This window comes from Diorhabda sublineata, chromosome 7, assembly GCF_026230105.1.
Source record: "Diorhabda sublineata isolate icDioSubl1.1 chromosome 7, icDioSubl1.1, whole genome shotgun sequence".
NCBI classification, from domain to species: Eukaryota; Metazoa; Arthropoda; class Insecta; order Coleoptera; family Chrysomelidae; genus Diorhabda; species Diorhabda sublineata.
Window position 1 is genome coordinate 455,854 of NC_079480.1, and position 20,485 is coordinate 476,338.

General features: G+C 33.7%; 4 protein-coding genes across 5 annotated transcripts; 3 read left to right on the forward strand and 1 right to left on the reverse strand.

Moving 5' to 3' along the window:
- Nucleotides 1-204: 204 nt before the first annotated feature.
- LOC130446243 (mitogen-activated protein kinase 15-like) lies at nucleotides 205-9,195 on the forward strand. The gene is made up of 9 exons (XM_056782364.1): nucleotides 205-470; nucleotides 1,257-1,607; nucleotides 5,144-5,350; nucleotides 6,888-7,034; nucleotides 7,743-7,882; nucleotides 7,942-8,186; nucleotides 8,244-8,387; nucleotides 8,539-8,716; nucleotides 8,892-9,195. The coding sequence occupies exons 2-9, from the start codon at nucleotides 1,348-1,350 to the stop codon at nucleotides 9,071-9,073; spliced, it is 1,503 nt and encodes a 500-aa protein (XP_056638342.1). The 5' UTR covers nucleotides 205-470; nucleotides 1,257-1,347; the 3' UTR covers nucleotides 9,074-9,195.
- Nucleotides 9,196-9,289: 94 nt separating this feature from the next.
- LOC130446245 (protoheme IX farnesyltransferase, mitochondrial) lies at nucleotides 9,290-10,945 on the forward strand. Its single transcript, XM_056782366.1, has 6 exons — nucleotides 9,290-9,536; nucleotides 9,592-9,823; nucleotides 9,874-10,069; nucleotides 10,126-10,301; nucleotides 10,364-10,678; nucleotides 10,734-10,945. Exons 1-6 carry the CDS (start codon nucleotides 9,465-9,467, stop codon nucleotides 10,901-10,903), a joined length of 1,161 nt encoding a protein of 386 aa, XP_056638344.1. The 5' UTR covers nucleotides 9,290-9,464; the 3' UTR covers nucleotides 10,904-10,945.
- A 1,320-nt stretch (nucleotides 10,946-12,265) lies between these two features.
- LOC130446246 (protein phosphatase 1 regulatory subunit 21) lies at nucleotides 12,266-14,983 on the forward strand. Of its 2 annotated transcripts, XM_056782368.1 has the most exons (5): nucleotides 12,266-12,426; nucleotides 12,480-12,785; nucleotides 12,842-13,063; nucleotides 13,126-13,551; nucleotides 14,332-14,983. In XM_056782368.1, the coding sequence occupies exons 1-4, from the start codon at nucleotides 12,367-12,369 to the stop codon at nucleotides 13,510-13,512; spliced, it is 975 nt and encodes a 324-aa protein (XP_056638346.1). In that variant the 5' UTR covers nucleotides 12,266-12,366; the 3' UTR covers nucleotides 13,513-13,551; nucleotides 14,332-14,983. The 2 variants fall into 2 exon arrangements, with proteins under 2 accessions (XP_056638346.1, XP_056638345.1); XM_056782367.1 differs by having other exon boundaries at nucleotides 13,126-14,983.
- An 826-nt stretch (nucleotides 14,984-15,809) lies between these two features.
- Nucleotides 15,810-20,243, reverse strand: LOC130446242 (protein ERGIC-53). Its single transcript, XM_056782361.1, has 8 exons — nucleotides 20,021-20,243; nucleotides 19,591-19,745; nucleotides 19,365-19,537; nucleotides 19,011-19,303; nucleotides 18,863-18,963; nucleotides 18,499-18,809; nucleotides 17,045-17,320; nucleotides 15,810-16,511 (listed from the first exon to the last, which is right to left on the reverse strand). The coding sequence occupies exons 1-8, from the start codon at nucleotides 20,175-20,177 to the stop codon at nucleotides 16,475-16,477; spliced, it is 1,503 nt and encodes a 500-aa protein (XP_056638339.1). The 5' UTR covers nucleotides 20,178-20,243; the 3' UTR covers nucleotides 15,810-16,474.
- Between the last annotated feature and the right edge of the window lie 242 nt (nucleotides 20,244-20,485).

Consider the following 20,485-nt stretch of genomic DNA (forward strand, 5'->3'; position numbering starts at 1 on the left):
TCCCTCGAATTTATTACTTTCCTGTTAATTTTTCTTACCAAACTTTATCTACGTAAGTTTCATTACCCCTCGTAAATAATAATTATTTAACACAAAATTCGATTACTTTCACTTGCCGATCGAATTCCCACGGTATAGAGGTCAGTAGGCTATTACGTAAATAATAAATGACGGAATAAATAAAACCGATAAAAAACCGCCCTACTTTACCGATCATTCGAGTCTATCGATAAAGTTTTGTTTTCAGTCTGGCTTCATAATATGAATGTGAACGTCACAGTTGCCGATGACTAAATCTAACAAATTGATTGTCGTCATGACGACGGTCGCATGTAAATTGTGACCAATAAACAAACTTCCCGTATCATATTTATTTGCGGCTTTTAATCATTAAACGTAGATGGTTGTCTGTAGATATTATTAAGTTTTTTCTTTTAATTTGAGAGTGCGTTTACATCCGAAGAGATAAGGTGAGATATTCTTGCTTAAATTACACAATACGTTAGTCAAAAAGAGACAGCGATATTTTGAAGGTTAGACACGGGAAATGATTTTAAAAAAAACTTTTAATATTAAATATGTTATTTAATCAATAAGTTTAAATTTAGAGCGTTTATGAATAAAGAAGAAAGGTAGGACTTGTTTTCTTTTTGAATTAAATTTGTTATTCAAAAGTTCGATTTTGTTGTCGGAACGTGAAAATTTTTGTTCATTACTTAAACTTGACACTGTTGGAACGCAATTTTAATATCGCGCATAATCAAGTAGTTACGGACTGTCTGCCGGAACAAACCTAATGTTTTATACGTATTCCGAGTGTACTCGAATTACACGGAACGTAGCAAACGTGAGTTAAAAAGAGACATCGAGATATTTTGATACGAGGATAAAATAAAAAACAATAATCAATAATAAAAAACTTTATTTATAAGATATGAAAAATCAGTACCGTTAATTTTGCAACTCGTTGGGAAAATTTATTTTTATTTCACTTTTGTACTGAAAAGTATATTTTAGAATTAGATTTGAACCACCTTATTAAAGCGAGAACAAGTGACTGATAATTTCATCTCTATTTGAGATAAATCAGTCACAGACAATGTTGCCACACTTCACATTAAAATTTTCTTTACAATTAAGAAACTCTATTGACATTGCGATTAAAAAATATTAGTAACATTAAGATATTAAATTGGTAGTAAGGATATATACCGTGGTATGTAAAATTAACTCACCAGAGGTCGTTTTTCCCACAGACAGACTCTAACGTCACAATGACAAATATCTTTTAACAAGTCATGGTCTGTACTGAAGTTCTACTATTTTGTTTGTTGTAAGAGGGATAAGATGGCCCAATCGAAAGATAAAATGAGCGAAATCGACGAGCACATCATGAAGAGATTCGATATACAAAAAAGATTAGGGAAAGGAGCGTACGGAATCGTATGGAAAGCGATCGATAGAAAAACTAGGGACGTGGTTGCGATTAAGAAAATATTCGACGCATTCCGTAATCAGACAGACGCCCAAAGGACTTACAGGGAGATTATGTTTTTGCAGTCGTTCAAAAATCATCCCAATATAGTTAAATTGCACAGTGTCCACAGGTAGGAAACAATCTCTAATAATAATCGAAGGCGAAAGATTTTCATCGATCGTGAAATGTCTGTGTTTCGTGATTCGATTTTCATCTGTCTGGTGTGAACCCCCCTTAGTTCTATGTCGTAGTGGATTATCAGTTTTCCGAATTATTCCCTCACGATTTGGTTCAACATTTCTTGTATATACCAAGGAATATTAATTGTTATCTCCTGGAGATGTCGTCCATGATTTCTTGTATCTTCTAGGTCCTAAAGTACCAAGGGACATTCTTTGACGATGTCGTCCACGATGTTTTGTATTCTCTAGGTCCTAAATTACCTAGTGACTTTCCTTGGCGATGTCGTCCACGATGTTTTGTATTCTCTAGGTCCTAAAGTACCAAGGGACAGTCCTTGGCGATGTCGCCCACGATGTTTTGTATTCCCTAGGTCCTAAAGTACCAAGGGACATTCTTTGACGATGTCGTCCACGATGTTTTGTATTCTCTAGGTCCTAAAGAATCAAGGGACAGTCCTTGGCGATGTCGCCCACGATGTTTTGTTTTCTCTAGGTCCTAAAGTACCAATTGACAGTCCTTGGCGATGTCGCCCACGATGTTTTGTTTTCTCTAGGTCTTAAAGTACCAAGGGACAGTCCTTGGCGATGTCGTCCACGATATTTTGTATTCTCTAGGTCCTAAAGTACCAAGGGACAGTCCTTGGCGATGTCGCCCACGATGTTTTGTATTCCCTAGGTCCTAAAGTACCAAGGGACATTCTTTGACGATGTCGTCCACGATGTTTTGTATTCTCTAGGTCCTAAAGAATCAAGGGACAGTCCTTGGCGATGTCGCCCACGATGTTTTGTTTTCTCTAGGTCCTAAAGTACCAATTGACAGTCCTTGGCGATGTCGCCCACGATGTTTTGTTTTCTCTAGGTCTTAAAGTACCAAGGGACAGTCCTTGGCGATGTCGTCCACGATATTTTGTATTCTCTAGGTCCTAAAGTACCAAGGGACAGTCCTTGGCGATGTCGCCCACGATGTTTTGTATTCCCTAGGTCCTAAAGTACCAAGGGACATTCTTTGACGATGTCGTCCACGATGTTTTGTATTCTCTAGGTCCTAAAGAATCAAGGGACAGTCCTTGGCGATGTCGCCCACGATGTTTTGTTTTCTCTAGGTCCTAAAGTACCAATTGACAGTCCTTGGCGATGTCGCCCACGATGTTTTGTTTTCTCTAGGTCTTAAAGTACCAAGGGACAGTCCTTGGCGATGTCGTCCACGATATTTTGTATTCTCTAGGTCCTAAAGTACCAAGGGACAGTCCTTGGCGATGTCGCCCACGATGTTTTGTATTCTCTAGGTCCTAATGTACAAAGGGACATTCTTTGACGATGTCGCCCACGATGTTTTGTATTCCCTAGGTCCTAAAGTACCAAGGGACATTCTTTGACGATGTCGTCCACGATGTTTTGTATTCTCTAGGTCCTAAATTACCTAGTGACATTCCTTGGCGATGTCGTCCACGATGTTTTGTATTCTCTAGGTCCTAAATGACCTAGTGACATTCCTTGGCGATGTCGTCCACGATGTTTTGTATTCTCTAGGTCCTAAAGTACCAAGGGACAGTCCTTGGCGATGTCGCCCACGATGTTTTGTATTCCCTAGGTCCTAAAGTACCAAGGGACATTCTTTGACGATGTCGTCCACGATGTTTTGTATTCTCTAGGTCCTAAAGAATCAAGGGACAGTCCTTGGCGATGTCGCCCACGATGTTTTGTTTTCTCTAGGTCCTAAAGTACCAATTGACAGTCCTTGGCGATGTCGCCCACGATGTTTTGTTTTCTCTAGGTCTTAAAGTACCAAGGGACAGTCCTTGGCGATGTCGTCCACGATATTTTGTATTCTCTAGGTCCTAAAGTACCAAGGGACAGTCCTTGGCGATGTCGCCCACGATGTTTTGTATTCTCTAGGTCCTAATGTACAAAGGGACATTCTTTGACGATGTCGCCCACGATGTTTTGTATTCCCTAGGTCCTAAAGTACCAAGGGACATTCTTTGACGATGTCGTCCACGATGTTTTGTATTCTCTAGGTCCTAAATTACCTAGTGACATTCCTTGGCGATGTCGTCCACGATGTTTTGTATTCTCTAGGTCCTAAATGACCTAGTGACATTCCTTGGCGATGTCGTCCACGATGTTTTGTATTCTCTAGGTCCTAAAGTACCAAGGGACAGTCCTTGGCGATGTCGCCCACGATGTTTTGTATTCTCTAGGTCCTAATGTACAAAGGGACATTCTTTGACGATGTCGCCCACGATGTTTTGTATTCCCTAGGTCCTAAAGTACCAAGGGACATTCTTTGACGATGTCGTCCACGATGTTTTGTATTCTCTAGGTCCTAAATTACCTAGTGACATTCCTTGGCGATGACGTCCACGATGTTTTGTATTCTCTAGGTCCTAAAGTACCAAGGGACAGTCCTTGTTGATGTCGCCCACGATGTTTTGTATTCTCTAGGTCCTAAAGTATCAAGTGACATTCTTTGACGATGTCGTCCACGATGTTTTGTATTCTCTAGGTCCTAAAGTACCTAGTAACATTCCTTGACGATGTCGTCCACGATGTTTTGTATTCTCTAGGTCCTAAAGTACCAAGGGACATTCTTTGACGATGTCGTCCACGATGTTTTGTATTCTCTAGGTCCTAAAGTACCTAGTAACATTCCTTGACGATGTCGTCCATGATGTTTTGTATTCTCTAGGTCCTAAAGTACCAAGGGACATTCTTTGACGATGTCGTCCACGATGTTTTGTATTCTCTAGGTCCTAAAGTACCTAGTGACATTCCTTGACGATGTCATCCACGATTTTTTGTATTCCCTAGGTCCTAAAGTACCAAGGGACATTAATTGTTATCTCCTGGAGATGTCTTCCATGATTTCTTGTATCTTCTAGGTCCTAAAGTACCAAGGGACATTCTTTGACGATGTCGTCCACGATGTTTTGTATTCTCTAGGTCCTAAAGTACCTAGTGACATTCCTTGACGATGTCATCCACGATTTTTTGTATTCCCTAGGTCCTAAAGTACCAAGGGACATTAATTGTTATCTCCTGGAGATGTCTTCCATGATTTCTTGTATCTTCTAGGTCCTAAAGTACCAAGGGACATTCTTTGACGATGTCGTCCACGATGTTTTGTATTCTCTAGGTCCTAAATTACCTAGTGACATTCCTTGGCGATGTCATCCACGATTTTTTGTATTCCCTAGGTCCTAAAGTACCAAGGGACACTAATTGTTATCTCCTGGAGATGTCTTCCATGATTTCTTGTATCTTCTAGGTCCTAAAGTACCTAGTGACATTCCTTGGCGATGTCGTCCACGATGTTTTGTATTCCCTAGGTCCTAAAGTACCAAGGGACATTAATTGTTATCTCCTGGAGATGTCTTCTATGATTTCTTGTATCTTCTAGGTCCTAAAGTACCAAGGGACATTATTTGTTATCCTCCTGGTGGCGATCGGACCGTGTACTTTTATTCGAAACCGTTATTTTCAGAGCTCTAAACAACAGAGACATCTATTTAGGTTTCGAGTATATGGAAACTGATTTACATAACGTAATTAAAAGAAAAACTATATTGAAAGACGTCCACAAGAGGTATATCGTCTATCAGTTGCTCAAAGCCATCAAATATATTCATTCCGGAAATGTTATACATCGAGATATGAAACCCAGTAACGTTCTTTTGGATAGTCTATGTAGGTAAGTGAAATACAAATATCGAACTAATTTTTTTTTGCCTAACCAAGTCGATACAATCGCATTTAATAAATTTTAATCCGTTAAACTGTTAGTTTATACTTATATTTGATGGTAACAAAAAATTTAAGTTCAATATCTTTGATATCGATGGAAATCCTTCAACTCTGGCAACGCCGAAACAGTTGTACTCGAGGGATAACTTGACTTTACATAACGGTTAATTGTAACAGTTATTTTGTAACACTCAATGACCATATTTTTAGTCTTTTACTGGATTTTATTGAAATTTTCATTATTAGTAAAGCTTCACCTATTTATATTGTTATCACAATTATTCGAAACATAAATTTAAATTTTGACGTTAAAAAAAACTTGTTGCTATTAGATTATCATTCGAAACCAACTCTATTAAAAACCCATAATGTTTAATTGTAAATAGAATCGATATGAATATTTTCAGCTTATTATTAGTGTATATAAAATAATTTTTAGTATTATTACGTATAATAATCATTCATTTACTTGCCTTAAACATGTTAATCAAATAAATTATTTATATATCAATCTTATATCGTATAATAATCAAAAATATTTTGTTTTAAATCGTAACATCCTCTCACTCCAATACATTCGTTATACTAACTCAGCGTAAACAGGATATTCTTTATATATGTAGGAAACAACATTGTTGCCAGATTGTTTAAACAATTTAGTGACAGAAATATTGAAAGTGATAATTATAGGATAGCAAAAAAAACGTTTCGTTTTATACAACTAATTTATTTAATAGTAAAATTATTGTAATTATTGCATAAAATATCTGCAAATTCTGATAAAAGTTGCAATAATTTCCTCGTAACTTCTAATTTAAAATCTTTAACATTTAAACAAATTCTTCCATTCTGGCAACATCGGGATAGGGGAAGTTTGATATTCGATTAAACTCGAGAGATATCGTAATAACTCGATAACATTCGTTGCTTCAACAGTTTAATGTAGAATGTAACCGTTATATTATCACATCATGTCACGTGCATTAGGCATGTTAGTTAGTAAAAGATTTATTTCTGAAATTACATCAGTTTTAATAACAGTGAAGTGATATTTTACGTTGTTTTCGAACTATTTTAAAATGGAACCACTTGTTTCGACTCTAAAGAACTGGCATTTTAATTTTTAAATAATAATGAGTGACAACACTGTGCATTAAGATGAAAACGTGACTTGTATTCTTGTGTATGCAGTTTTATTTAATATAAATTAATAAAATGGAGTTATGGGTGTGTGTAAAATTAAATTTATTTTGTTATTATTTGAGAAAACAAAAATTTGTTCCAAAGAAATCTTCGTGCAGCATAAAAAATTTGATTTTTATTCTGTGGAATTTCTTCTTTTTTATTTATTCTTATGAAATAAATACGAAGAAGTTACAGAATTACTACGAAACTTTTGTACTACAGACAAGTTTTTAAATAAGTATATTTTGCAAATACACCAAATAATATTATAATTTGGTGAATAATAGCCGATTCTGTAGGTGTAAGATAGCCGATTTTGGTCTGGCGAGATCTTTATCTCAAGGATCGGAGGGTTCTGTCAACGGTTCAGACGGAGATCCAACACTGACTGACTACGTGGCAACGAGGTGGTATAGAGCACCGGAAATTCTAATCGCAAATAGAAGGTAAGTCGAAAAACCATAAATCTATTCTCATTTTATTTGGTGGAATTGTATCAGTAAATTAAAGATTTTTATACAAAATTTCATAGATAAAATTGATTATAAGAAGAGATGTTCAATGAAAAACTATTTTATCTCGTATATTGGCCCAAAAACGATAAATTTTTTGTTTATTAGACTAACTATAATATTTTCGTGAGTTTTGGTGGAATTGTATCAAACTTATCAACATTTTTATACAAAATTTCATAGATAAATTTGTCGTGATGGGAAATAGGCCTAAAAACGATAAATTTTTCGTTTATTCTACTAAATAAAATATTTTCGTGAGTTTTGGTGGAATTGCATCAGTAAATTAAAGATTTTTATACAAAATTTCATAGATAAAATTGATTATAAGAAGAGATGTTCAACGAAAAACTATTTTATCTCGTATATTGGCCCAAAAACGATAAATTTTTCGTTTATTCGACTAAATAAAATATTTTCGTGAGTTTTGGTGGAATTGTATCAAACTTATCAACATTTTTATACAAAATTTCATAGATAAATTTGTCGTGATGGAAAATAGGCCTAAAAACGATAAATTTATTGTTTATTCTGGGTGTTTTGGTGGAATTGCATCAGTCAAATCGAAATAACTGTATAAAATTCCATAGATAAATATAACTATGAAACTAAGCGTTCCGTGAAAACTATTTTATCTCATAGATACACAAAAGGCATAGATTTATGGAGTATTGGCTGTATACTAGCTGAAATGTCATTGGGAAAACCGATATTTCCCGGCACTTCGACTGTCAATCAAGTAGAAAAAATAATGGCTACCATCCCGACTCCCAGTCAAGAAGGTAATTCGAATAATTATCATTCGAATTACGTCACTGTTGAAAAAAAACTGTTTTTACAGATATTAGTCAGGTGTGCATCTCCGGAATCGGTTCATCGATGATAAAAAACGCCTCGGCGGTGCAAAAAATTCCACTGGCGTCCATTTTAGGCGCCGGGGTACCATCAGACGCCATCGATTTGATCAACAGATTATTAGTTTTCAATCCTCACGACAGATTAACCGCCGAAGAAGCTCTAGAACACGCCTACGTTGCCAGATTTCGTAATCCCGATCAGGAAGTGTCATTGGAAATGTCTGTCATTGTGAGTTCGACATTTTTCAACAGAAAACAATCGAATTTGTTTTTGTTTTGTTTACAGGTACCTTTAAACGACGACATTCGATTGTCAGTCGATGACTACCGGAACAAGTTATACGAGTTAATGGCCGCCCACAACCAGAGGCAATCAAAAGCCGGTTTATTGGTCAAGCAAAAAAGTTTAGTGCCACAAGTTTATTCTAGAGTAAGTGTGAAATCGAAATTCACTAAATTCGTTTGTGACAATTTATTTTTGACTACTAGCGCACCCTGTATAATGATAAAATTTATTTGCAGCGTCTCGTTTTATAATTATAAATTCCAATTCCAATTTCAATTTTCATATTTTTTACTAGGTGTCAAAAAATACGGAGAATTATTTTAAGCATCACATGAGTGTTCACGATAAATCTTACAATTCACAATCGGAATCAAAGATGTCTGACAAGAAAAGTCAATGGGTACACACGACAAATATAAAATCAGATTCCAAAGTCGTCAAGAAACCAACGAATTCTGTGACTATACATAAAGGTACGTTCGGTAGTAGTGTTTTATGACATATAACACGAATCAACCTCCAACTCGACAGTATGTACATAAATGTGCGTTCGTGAGAAGTATTTTATGAACATTTAGCTCGAATTGGCCTTGTACTTAACAATCATTTATTTATATTGGGAGAGTGATTTTCGATAATTTGTTGTAGGAGATGTTATAAAAGCTAGTGGAGATTATCGATCTAATGTAAAAAAGTCGGTAGCGGATGTCGGTAAAAGGAGACTAGCACCTAAAACGAATACATTGAATACTTTCACTCATTTAGGGAAAAATCATGGAGTTATTACTCAGAGTGCATTGATGGAGCTCAGAGCTGCCGGGCTGCGGTGAAACGGGGAATTTTTCGAGTTTATACACAGTATTAATTTACCACTTTTACTATACATGCATTTTATACCATTTTGCACATTGTGTAATTTTTTTATATAAAGAAAAACAAAAATTAAACAAAAGCGTTTTATTTATTCCATTCCACAAAAGTTAGAACACAACAATCATTAATTTTATGTTATTTGTCCACTTATCAAATGGAACGCACCTGATATCAATTGACATTTTTACTGTCAATCACGACAGATGACGTAACCTTATTCTTTACCTTCAAAAAGTTCAAAATGTTAAAGCCCAAATACTTCGAAAAAACTTGATAGAATAGAAAATAAATAAAAATTATATAACCAACGATCATTTTGTTATGTATACTAATTAAATAAACTATAATATGTACCAAGGCGTAGTATTTAATTTAGGATTACATAAATGTTTGAGCACATCGTCTGTACACTTATTTAAGGTAAAAACATTTGTTTATATAATATATTTATACAGGATTCGATATTTTCTTTCAGCAATACAAGTTTGGAGTCAACTTTATTGTTCCCAGCACTAATTACGTTAACAAAACGAATACGAAATCCTCACCACCTGTACTAGTAGATATATCACAAAATGAGACATTACCTCTACCGGACTTTTTACCCCACAAACCAAAAATCGAACCGTCATGGCAAATAACCCCGTGTACTAATAAATCAAACGTCGTTAGCCAGTACCTGAAATTATCTAAAATACGACTAACTTGTAAGTACATTAATATAAGACAAATTTTTAGTGAAAACGGACATTTTCAGCACTTGTTGTTATCACGTCTATGGCGGGATATGCAGTGGCACCCGCCCCTTTCGAAGTCATGCCATTTTTAATGTGTGCCACAGGTACAGCTCTACTTTCTGCAGCTGCAAACGCTATAAATCAATTCCACGAGGTACCGTTCGACGCGCAGATGTCAAGAACGAAAAACAGAGTGATAGTTTGTGGTAAATTAACGTAAGTTATTTTCATTTATCTCAAATTTAAATATAACAATTTACTTTTCACTTCAGACCTTTACACGCTATGGTATTTGCCGCCACGACCAGTATTACAGGCTTAGGGATATTATATTACGGAGTTAACGGACTAACAGCGAGTTTAGGACTGACAAATCTACTTTTGTATACTTCAGTATACACCCCTCTGAAGAGAATTAGCATTTTGAACACTTGGGTTGGGTCTGTAGGTCAGATTGTTTGGATAACAACGTAAAACAGTATATTTTTAATAATTTTTTTCGGGTTTCAGTTGGTGCTATACCTCCTTTAATGGGATGGGCAGCTTGTGCAAACTCTCTAGGTCCAGGGGCTTGGTTAATGGCTGCTCTACTATACAGTTGGCAATTTCCACACTTTAACGCCTTATCTTGGAACTTAAGACCCGATTATTCGAGGGCTGGTTATAGGATGATGGCTGTAACCGAACCAGGACTTTGTAGACGGGTGGCTCTAAGGCATACAATCGCTATACAAGCAATGTCAGTTGCCGCTCCGTTATTGGACACAACAAATTGGTGGTTTTTGTTGGAAAGCACCCCGTTGAATTTGTATTTCATATATTTAGGTGGGTTTGGACGATTTATCACGATGTCTTCACACGTATAGTTGTTTTTTTTTAGCTTACAAGTTCTACAAAGAATCATCTAGTGCGACATCAAGGAAATTGTTTCGTTTTTCTTTAATTCACCTTCCGTTGATTATGATCCTGTTTTTGGTGAATAAAAAGAAGTGGTTTCTTTTCGAAGGTGAGGAAAATGATATAAGCAGGACAGAAGTAGTGGAAGTGTAGTGAAAGTGATATTTTCCTTTGAATAAAGTATTGTCGTTTGTTTTTTGGCATTTTCCTTTACCAGTTCCTTATTAACACTTAGAACCACAGAATTAAATTAAAACTATCTTGGACTTGCCGATATTTATTGTCAAAATCAAGAAATAGGGTCGGAATTTCTCTTTTGGCCGACTGTAGTGTGTTTAATTTACATTTTAAAAGTAATTAACGACTTATTTCAAGTCAGATATACCGAAATGTCTCAAACGAAAGGTGTTTGAACAAAAAGTACTCTCAGTATTGACTATGGCTCTGAAACATTAACATTGATATGAAAAAATGAGTAAAAAGTACAAAAGAACTGCTTAAAACGACAAAAGTTGAAGATGCAATTGAAAGAGTTAGACAGAAACTGGTTTCGATCACAGACGCGAGCTAAATAGTCTAGGTTAAGAGATGCTTCTGTTAAAAAGTGAACGAGACAGGCTACTAAATGATGACGACAACAAATAACCTAACTTAACACGGGTAAATACGAGATATACCCCACGCCCACCATCCTGACTTTTTCTTAGATTGTCTAATTAGCTTTGTTCACAGTAGAGATCCTGAACACGTTCTGTCATTAAATGTGCGAAAAAGCATCTTCGGAGAGTACAAACAAATTCCGAACGTATTTGAATACGTTAAATCCCGAGGTATTTTCAATCCGGAACGTGCGCTTTCATTCTAATCGCATTTTTGTTTTTTTTTTACCACACCCTAATTCCTAACCTATATATTTTTCTTGTAATTAAAAATCGTAGTAATTAACTTTGTACTTACAAATATCAAGAAAAAATCTTAATTAGTAAATATCATATACATCTTATTCTTCTAGTAAGTAACATTCATTTGCATATTCGAAACAAAGCAAACGCATTTGAAAATTCAGAAGACATCCAGAATTCATTCGGAATATGTTCAAATCGCTATTAAAGCTAATCAATTCTGTCATTAGTTGCGTTCAGTAAAGTTAATCGCGGAGCAAAACGATTAGTATCACATGATTATATAGCAATGGAAAACCAATATGTACTGAAGCTGGCTATCAATTTGTGACCTCGGGAGGTGGTAATTATTATACTCTGTCAGTTCTTTTGCTTTTTATATATACAGGAATAACATACAATACGTAAGTAAAAACAGCCCTTGAATGAAATTACTAATTGATCACCATTGAATTGTCAAATTTTTCACGTTTAGGAGCAAAAAGATCGTAATCAGAGTGTTCAAAAAAGTATATAGCCGAACACTAACCGAGTAGTGTGTTCGAAGTAAAGTAGATTGCCGAACGATACCGAACAGTCAGAGTCATCAGTGTACATAGCCGAATGCAGTAATAGAATCGGTTTGTTTTGACTTTTGACAGTTGACATGATGAATTGACAATTGAATAAAAATTCTTATTATTTATAAAACCGATTAAATCTTATACTTATAATATGGAAAAAGAAACGGAAATAGAATCAAAATATCATAGATTAGCTGCTGAATATTCGAAAGTAAGTAAAACAATTGTTAATAAGTGTAAGTGATTTAACCTAAAAATTGTTAGGTTCGATCTCAAGCAACTGTTCTCAAAAAAGCAGTCCTAGATGAACAAGCTAAAACTGCAAACCTACAAGAATTAGTTAGAAATCACGAACAGACTGTTAGAAAACGCGACCAAGAAATCGAAAGCCTCACATTTAGAAACGATCAATTAACAAAGAGAATTGTCGTATTACAACACGAACTGCAAAACAATAACGGTAAAAAAAATAAGAATAAAGTTGTAGAAACAGTTCCTAACGTCGATGTAAGTGTTTTAAACGATGAACTACAAAAAAAAATTTTAGAAAACGCTCAGTTATTTAATACGGTAAGCGTATACGCCCCCATATCGAATGTTGTGGTAAAATTTTCATTTTTGCTTAGATTACAGAAAAGGATTTAGAAGTTTTAGAATGTAAAGAAAAATTGAAAAACTTGGAGGATTTAGTAACTAATCTCCAAGAGGAACTAGCTAATAAATCAAAATTACACAATGATGTCGAAGAGAAGTATAAAAAACGTATACAGGAGCTTGAAAAGAATATCAAAAGACTTTCATTAAATTATGCTGAAAATAAAAAATCTTCTGATAGTTCCGAAGAAACTGTAAGTATTTTCGTAATATCTTATTTTGTGTTTATATTGTTGCGAATATTTTTCTTTTATAGGCTAAGCAATGGCAAACAGAAGCAGAAAGGTGGAAGACAGAATGTGATTTATTAAAATCCAAGCCCCAATCAAGTGACAAACTTACAACATACTACGAATCTCAAATAAGTGAAATATTAGAATCAAACGCCTTGTGTAAATCTGAAATGCAAACCGCCTGGGCAGAAAATTTAGCTCTAAAGGCCCGATTAGAAGACATCACATCTGAATACAGCAAGTTAAAGAGTAGCTTAGAAAATAGTTATGAAGAACTAATGACGACTAATAACAGTTATAAAATGCAATTGGACGCTATGACTGAACATCTAGCGGCACAAAACGAAAAAATCACCAAACAGTGCGACGAAATCCAATTTTTCAAACACAAATTGGGAATTAAAAAATAATATTGCAACAGGAACCTGCATACAAGAGATTCTTCAATGGTAAGTAATGAAATATTGAGTTACCGTTTTGACTAATTGTTTAGATAAAAAATATTTTCAAAAGGGCTGTGATACACAAAAAAAAGTTAGTAGTACGTTCAAAAGATTTAGAATAGCGACATTTTTCAGCCCAAGTGACCTAAGGTTCAAATTATTATAAAAATATTAGCAAATACTGAAATTAATCATAACTAAAATAATTACTTGATACTTACAATTGGTCCTTCGAGCCGTATATTAACCAGGCTCGAAGGACCACATATCCTCTTTATATAAGTACATATGTATTGTGCTACACACAGGCCATTTAGGCTCATAGTCCCCTGCCATTCCCTAACCCCTAATTCTATTTTGTGTCCCACACATCCTAGTCTTTTTGGATCTTAGAATTTTGATGATTTTGTTCGCCAGCTAGTTTATGATGGTTTTCGTAGTTGGATTGTGGCAAAATTACCACCAAAGTGTACTATTTCTAATATATTTCCTAGCTTTCGAATATCTATGTATTTATCATCAGAAAATGAAATTATTTTCAAAGTACAATGTACAAATATCTATAAAACTAATTAATTTACGTAATTTTTATTATTGTTATACTTTTGTACATATTTTTACATTGTACTTTGACAATAATTTCATTCACTGATACAAGGTATTCGAAAGCTAGGACTTTGGTATTTGATTTTACCACAATCCCACTACGATAACGCTCTTTTATAAGTATATATGAATAAAAAATTCAATCAAGCTCCTAACGACTCAATTTATGCGTGAAAATAGAATCTGGAATGGAAAATTCTAGTTTGGAAACCACTAGAATGAATAAAACTGGGTTAATCGCAGAGAAAATGCAGAAATGATACGTAAGGTCAGATTTTAATGTTGCAGTATAAAGACAGTTGAAAAATGCTAATCAATCACTACATTATAACAGTTATTCGTTGAAAAATTATAATATATACACGGTGATAATATCTAAGCCAGTTTTAAACTGATTTATAAAGATCGGTTGATTATATTTGTGAGAATTTATTAAAAAACGAAGAAATAACATTAAAAAATGAATATGTTAACGAATTTCACTTCATCATTTAACCAGTTAGATGAAAAAGTATCGATTTTTATGCAATTATTTCGAGCTTACGATTTGCTGAAAATTTTCAATAAAAAGTATCATAAATTGTATTTGTCTGATATTGATGTAATGAATTTTTAAAATGTGTGTTTTTTAATAGCTTTCACTTTGTGCGTCTCACACAAAAAACTACGGCAATATACATTTTTTTCAAATTATAAAATTTATACCTCATATCATTCCACTATTATATATTTATTTATAAACTTCAAGATTATAATATATGTAAGTAAATTTCGTTTAATAAATATTCCTTTATATTTTAAACAATTGTGATTATTAAATGATCGAATTGAATTTTTCGTTTTTTTTTTCCTACCAAAGTGCAATTTTAATTGATTTTCATACCAATTGTTGAATCCATACATGACCAAAAAACAAAATTATTATGGTATAATTAGGAAAAGATTTTTCAATTACTCAACTTTATATACAGATACTGAAGTGGTATCTACAGATAACCTCAAAATCAATCAACTCACCTTTTTGTCTGTTTTTGAATCCTAATGACGCTTTAACTACATTTTTTAATTTCTCCTTATTATTCACGTCACCTAATTAGTAAAAAAAATATACAACACTCAATAATTTCACCTAATTACGGGTTTTAATCCTGAAGAATATCACTTTCCAAGTCATTATTGCAAAAAGAAACTTTCAAACTACCGCTCTTTTAAAATGGCGGATTGTCATATGATGGTGTCTTTGCAAGTTCTTACATATGGGTTTTATGATAGAATTCAGTAGGCTATAGGTAAATACCTGAATTAAATGTTGATATTATGTAGTACGAGAATAGCTTTGATTTTTGTTACGCGACTAGAAGTTCTATTTGATTGCTGATTCTTCGCGGTGATTATCCCGAATAGTTCGTAATCAATCACCGCGATCTAAATGATTCGGAATGAGTATAGGTCGGTCGTATGTCGTTATAAAAAAGAAGAGAGAAATTATTATTTTTATATCTTAAAATTACCTCTTTTTTGTCCTTTCCTGTTGAAATCAGTTTTATATGCTTACATTTCCTAGTTTTTATAATGTTTTATCATTTTTTTTACGGAAATATCAAGGAATTTTCGTTTTTTTCGCAATTTTTACAGGTATAAGGTAAATAAAACAAAAATCTTGTAACAAAACCTCATTTTTATTAAAGTACCATTTTTTTATATATATAAACATTTAAAACCGTATGAAAACACAAATAGAAAAATATACGTCCAAAAAAACAAGCTCGCGCCAATGGAAATGTTTTTAAAACATTAAAACAATCAGAAAGAAAACAAAAAAGAGAGCATCTGAAATGAGCTCCGGTATATTTATTACAATAAAATCGTATTAAGAAATTCCACTTTCAATTAAAACAAATTTATTAGAAGTAAATATCTTACAAAAATATAATACAGTGTTGAATACAAATGGCAATTTAATAGGTAAATAACCGTTAAAATGTTTTGTTACCTTAATTTCAATACTCTGAGAGAAACTGCTAAATCAAGACAAAAATATGTGAAGAAAATGAGGTTTCGTGATGATTTGTCTTGATTTGATGATTAAGAATTACAAAAAGAAATTCAATTTCTCATAATCAAAAACTATGAAATTAAAAAAAAAAACAACTACATTCATATTCATTATTCAAATTGAAAGTGGATTAAATAAACTGTAGAAAATGAGAAGACTTGTCGTTCCCGGAACTAGTTACACACTGTAAAATGTCAAAAGAGATACAATGCCTCTTTTTACAAAAAAAAAAGAAAAAAATCAATCTCACGATTTGTCACATCTAGTCTAATAAAATTTTTTGCTACTGCTCTCTCTGCTGTCCCTGAAACAAATGACGAGACACTCAAAATCGTCAGAAATGTCACTAGAACATTTAATTATTGATATGGGGGCTATCCATAACCTCTACATATAACTTTTATTACATTATTATTATAAATTATCCTTCCCGCGTGTTCAAAAATCTTTTCACAACATCATGCATCTCAATGTTGGTATAAAAGAGCTGTAGCTCTGGGAATTGGTGGTAGTTGCAAGCCACAAGACAAAAATTGAGCATTAAAAGGTTAATAACTTCCCCTTTAAGCCCTTTATATACCATTTTGAGTACTGTATCACAATTGGAGCATTGTAGAACAAAAGAAATCTTCATATTCGGGAATCGGTGGTAGTTGCTTGCTCCAAAACCCAAATTGAGCATTAAATCATCAAAAACTTCCCTTATAAGCCAACAAAATCCAAATTGTACACGAAATGGTTGAAAACTACCCATTTAAAGGAAGTTTACAACCACAACAGGTCAAAATTGCTTCTAACAATCTTGTACATGTTAATTAAAGAAAAAATTAAACTAACCTGTAAAGATTATACGCTAATATTATGGCTAACTGCACAGCGGCGATCATAAGGACCGTTGTTGTATTGACACAAGTTACTACTGGACAATTTTGTTGCGCCGGTGCTTTTTGAGATAATTGCACTAAATTCTGTTTGACGTGGTTCAGTCCGTCTCGCATTTCACTGATCAAAGATTGAGTATCATAACCGACAGATTGTACTTGAGCCGTAGGTTGTTTAGCTTGGTTGTTTAAAATTGTGTCGGCTCGTAGTTTCAATTCCACCACAAATTGCCTGAAAGAAATAGTTTAAATCATAATAAAAGTGAAGAAAACGTGAAAATATATCTATATGTTAATGTTTGTTGAGGACTGGTACTCGAGCTAATGAAATTTTTATATAATTCTTCTATTTTCGAGGTACTACAACTCTGGGTAAGTTTCAACTACATTCACCAACGTTATCCATCTTGTAAGGTCCTATGGACCTGTTTCAATATCCCAGAAAAGTTTTTATCTTCTATAATCTTCTCATTTTACTGCTATTCACTTATTTTCACTTCTCGATATCCCCAAATCACTTTTTTGGCGCTTCACAAATTTCCTTTTTAAATATTTGATAATTTTGTGAAAAATTTAAACATTCAAACACATTTTTCTTTCATTTTTGGGGTTAGCTTTCTGATCTTCTGTGACCTGGACGTTTGAACTACCATGCGGTACCACAGTTTCTTCCTTTTGAAGTCCCAATCACTTTTCATTCGTGTATTTCAACAACTTTTTGAAAAATTCAAAATCCAAATGCCCTATCACTTTGTGTGAATGTTTAATACAGCTACTATCCACCTTGTGCTTTGATTTGTTACTGTGGGATTCCAATCGATGGTAAATATCACCAATCGGTTCTCCAAGAACTTTCCTTACAAGTATTTGGTATTTTTTGGTGAAGAATTCAAATATTCAAACATCATTCTTTCATCTTTGGGGTCAGTTTTATGATTTTCTGTGATTTGAACATTTGAACTACCATGTGATATCACAAATTCATCCTTTAAGGTCCTAATCACATTCCATACTTTTAGAGTTAGATTTTCCATCATCTGATAACCTGTCCGTTATAAAAATTAGTGTTTAAGAGTTTGACTATGTTTTTACTACCATGTGGTAAAAAGAATCCATCCTTATGGAGTCCTAGGAACTCTCCACACATATATTTCGAAAAATTTTTAAAAATTCCAAATTAGAAAGGACTATAACCCTGTGTGAATTTTTATCTACTGCCTTTTGTCACCTTGAGCTTCTATTTGCTACTGTGGGATTCCAGTCCTAGGTAAGTATCACCTTTTTGGGATCAGTTTTATGATCTTCTGTAATCAGTACATTTGAACTACCTTGTGGTATCACAGATTCCTTTATTTCGGTCCTATCTTCCACTATTTCGGACAATTTAAAAAAAATTTAATCTATACTTACTTAATCTCTTGTAAATATCCACTGAAAAGATTGTGGTTGTTGAAAAGAGCGTCAACTTCGTGTCTTCTAATAGTATCCCCAACTTGTGCTGCTGGGATACCAGGTGGTGGTGGTGGAGCTCCTCCTCCTTGAACCATGGAAGCTTGTTGTGATATAAGACTCATCGTTCTTTCTTGTCTTCCGACAATTTCGTCGATTTTTTTATTAACTTCTCTGAGAACCTCGTATATTTGATTTTGACCTTGGAATATTTGTCTTAGTTCTCTTTGAGACTCTGATTCAAACCAATCTTCCACGTCGGGGTCTTTACGCTTAAAATACAAGTTTTTATATTTAGGGGTTCACTTATCAACTTTTTATTTACCTCATCTGGGTGTTCTTTTTTGTATTCCGCTTTTTGGGCCTCCAATTTTTGTTGGTACTCTTGATACTCCTGTTGCAGTTTTTGTTGGTCCTCTCCTACGACTAAATCAAACACAATAAAATTTACAATGAACTTATAATATCCTTACTTTGATTTTGTTGAGATTGTTCGATGGGGTGTAAACTCTTTGTGAGGAAATGTATGACGTCGTGGTCGTCGGCTAGGCCTCCGGTGGCAGCTGAAATTCCAAAATATCCCCCCCTTGGTAAAACTATGTTTTCCGCTCTCAAACACATATCAAAATCTTTTTCGTTATTCGTCATTCCGTTATTGAACAACACAGTAAGTGTATTTTGATAATATTCTATTTTCGCCCTTGTAGGATATGGTTTATTACGAAAATCGCGGAGACAACCAGCGAGTTGTTGAGTAGTACCATCACTACAAAAAAAAAATTAGTGTATGTATATAAGAACGTAATTTTTTTATAAAAAATATTTACTTTTGATGATCAAATTGTTTTGTTCCATCATTTAATACCGCCATGATATAGGGATTATTGTGTTTGTTATCATTGTCGAATGAATCAAAAAACAAACCGAGACCGACCCATTGATCTGAAGATCCAAATATATCGCCGGAAAATGATCCTTTGTTTTGGGTATACCAAAACGCCTGTAAATAATTAACACGTACAAATAAATCTCAATTTTATTTAAATATCTTACTAAACCATCCGCTCCGATTCTTCCTCTTCCAGTTATTCTAAAAGCAATATCAACTTCCCACCAATCGAAATTAATTGGCTGTTTTGTCCATATAGCACCTTTTTGACTTTTTAAAGAAGGTGCAATTCTTACATTTTCAGAACTAGCAATCGCATCTTAAATAATTAGATATGTAAATAAAAACGGATAAAAACATATTGATTTAATTTATTTGCAATTACTAAAAACAAGTCGTTCATACAATTTAAGCTTTTTTTTAGAAAAAACATCTGGATTTTGGTTATATACGTGTACATTTTGACATAGGTTATGATATGTGTTATATCTATTTTACTTTTTTATCGTGTACAAGAAAGAGATAGAGTACGTATTTAATGACATTTATACCACGAAAAGTTTTACGTGTACTTAAAAATTTTGAAGTACTTACTACCACCATATTCCCAAAATGGTACTGAGCCGTCTTTTTGAGCTAAGTACGGAGGTTTGAATGAATATTTGTACTCAAATGTTCTATGTACTGTTTTAGCATCACTATTATTTAAAATAAATATGAAAAATAAAAGAAAATGAGTTATAAAGATCATGTTTACCACCGCACTAAACACTGAAATGAGAGCTAACTTCACGTGTAATAGATTTTAACTAAAAGTACGATTACAATAATCGAATGATTTAATCGATTGTATTCGATTAATTGATGATATATTCTAATGAAAAATTAATTTTTGTTTAAAAAAGAATACTTATTGAACCAGGTGTAATAACAACGCCAGTTTAAAATGGAATTCAAACAACTTCATTAACAATTAACGTTAATAATCACAATAAAATGTGAAATATATCAAATAATCGATTATATATTCGAAAACCGCAATACACCTATGCAACCATC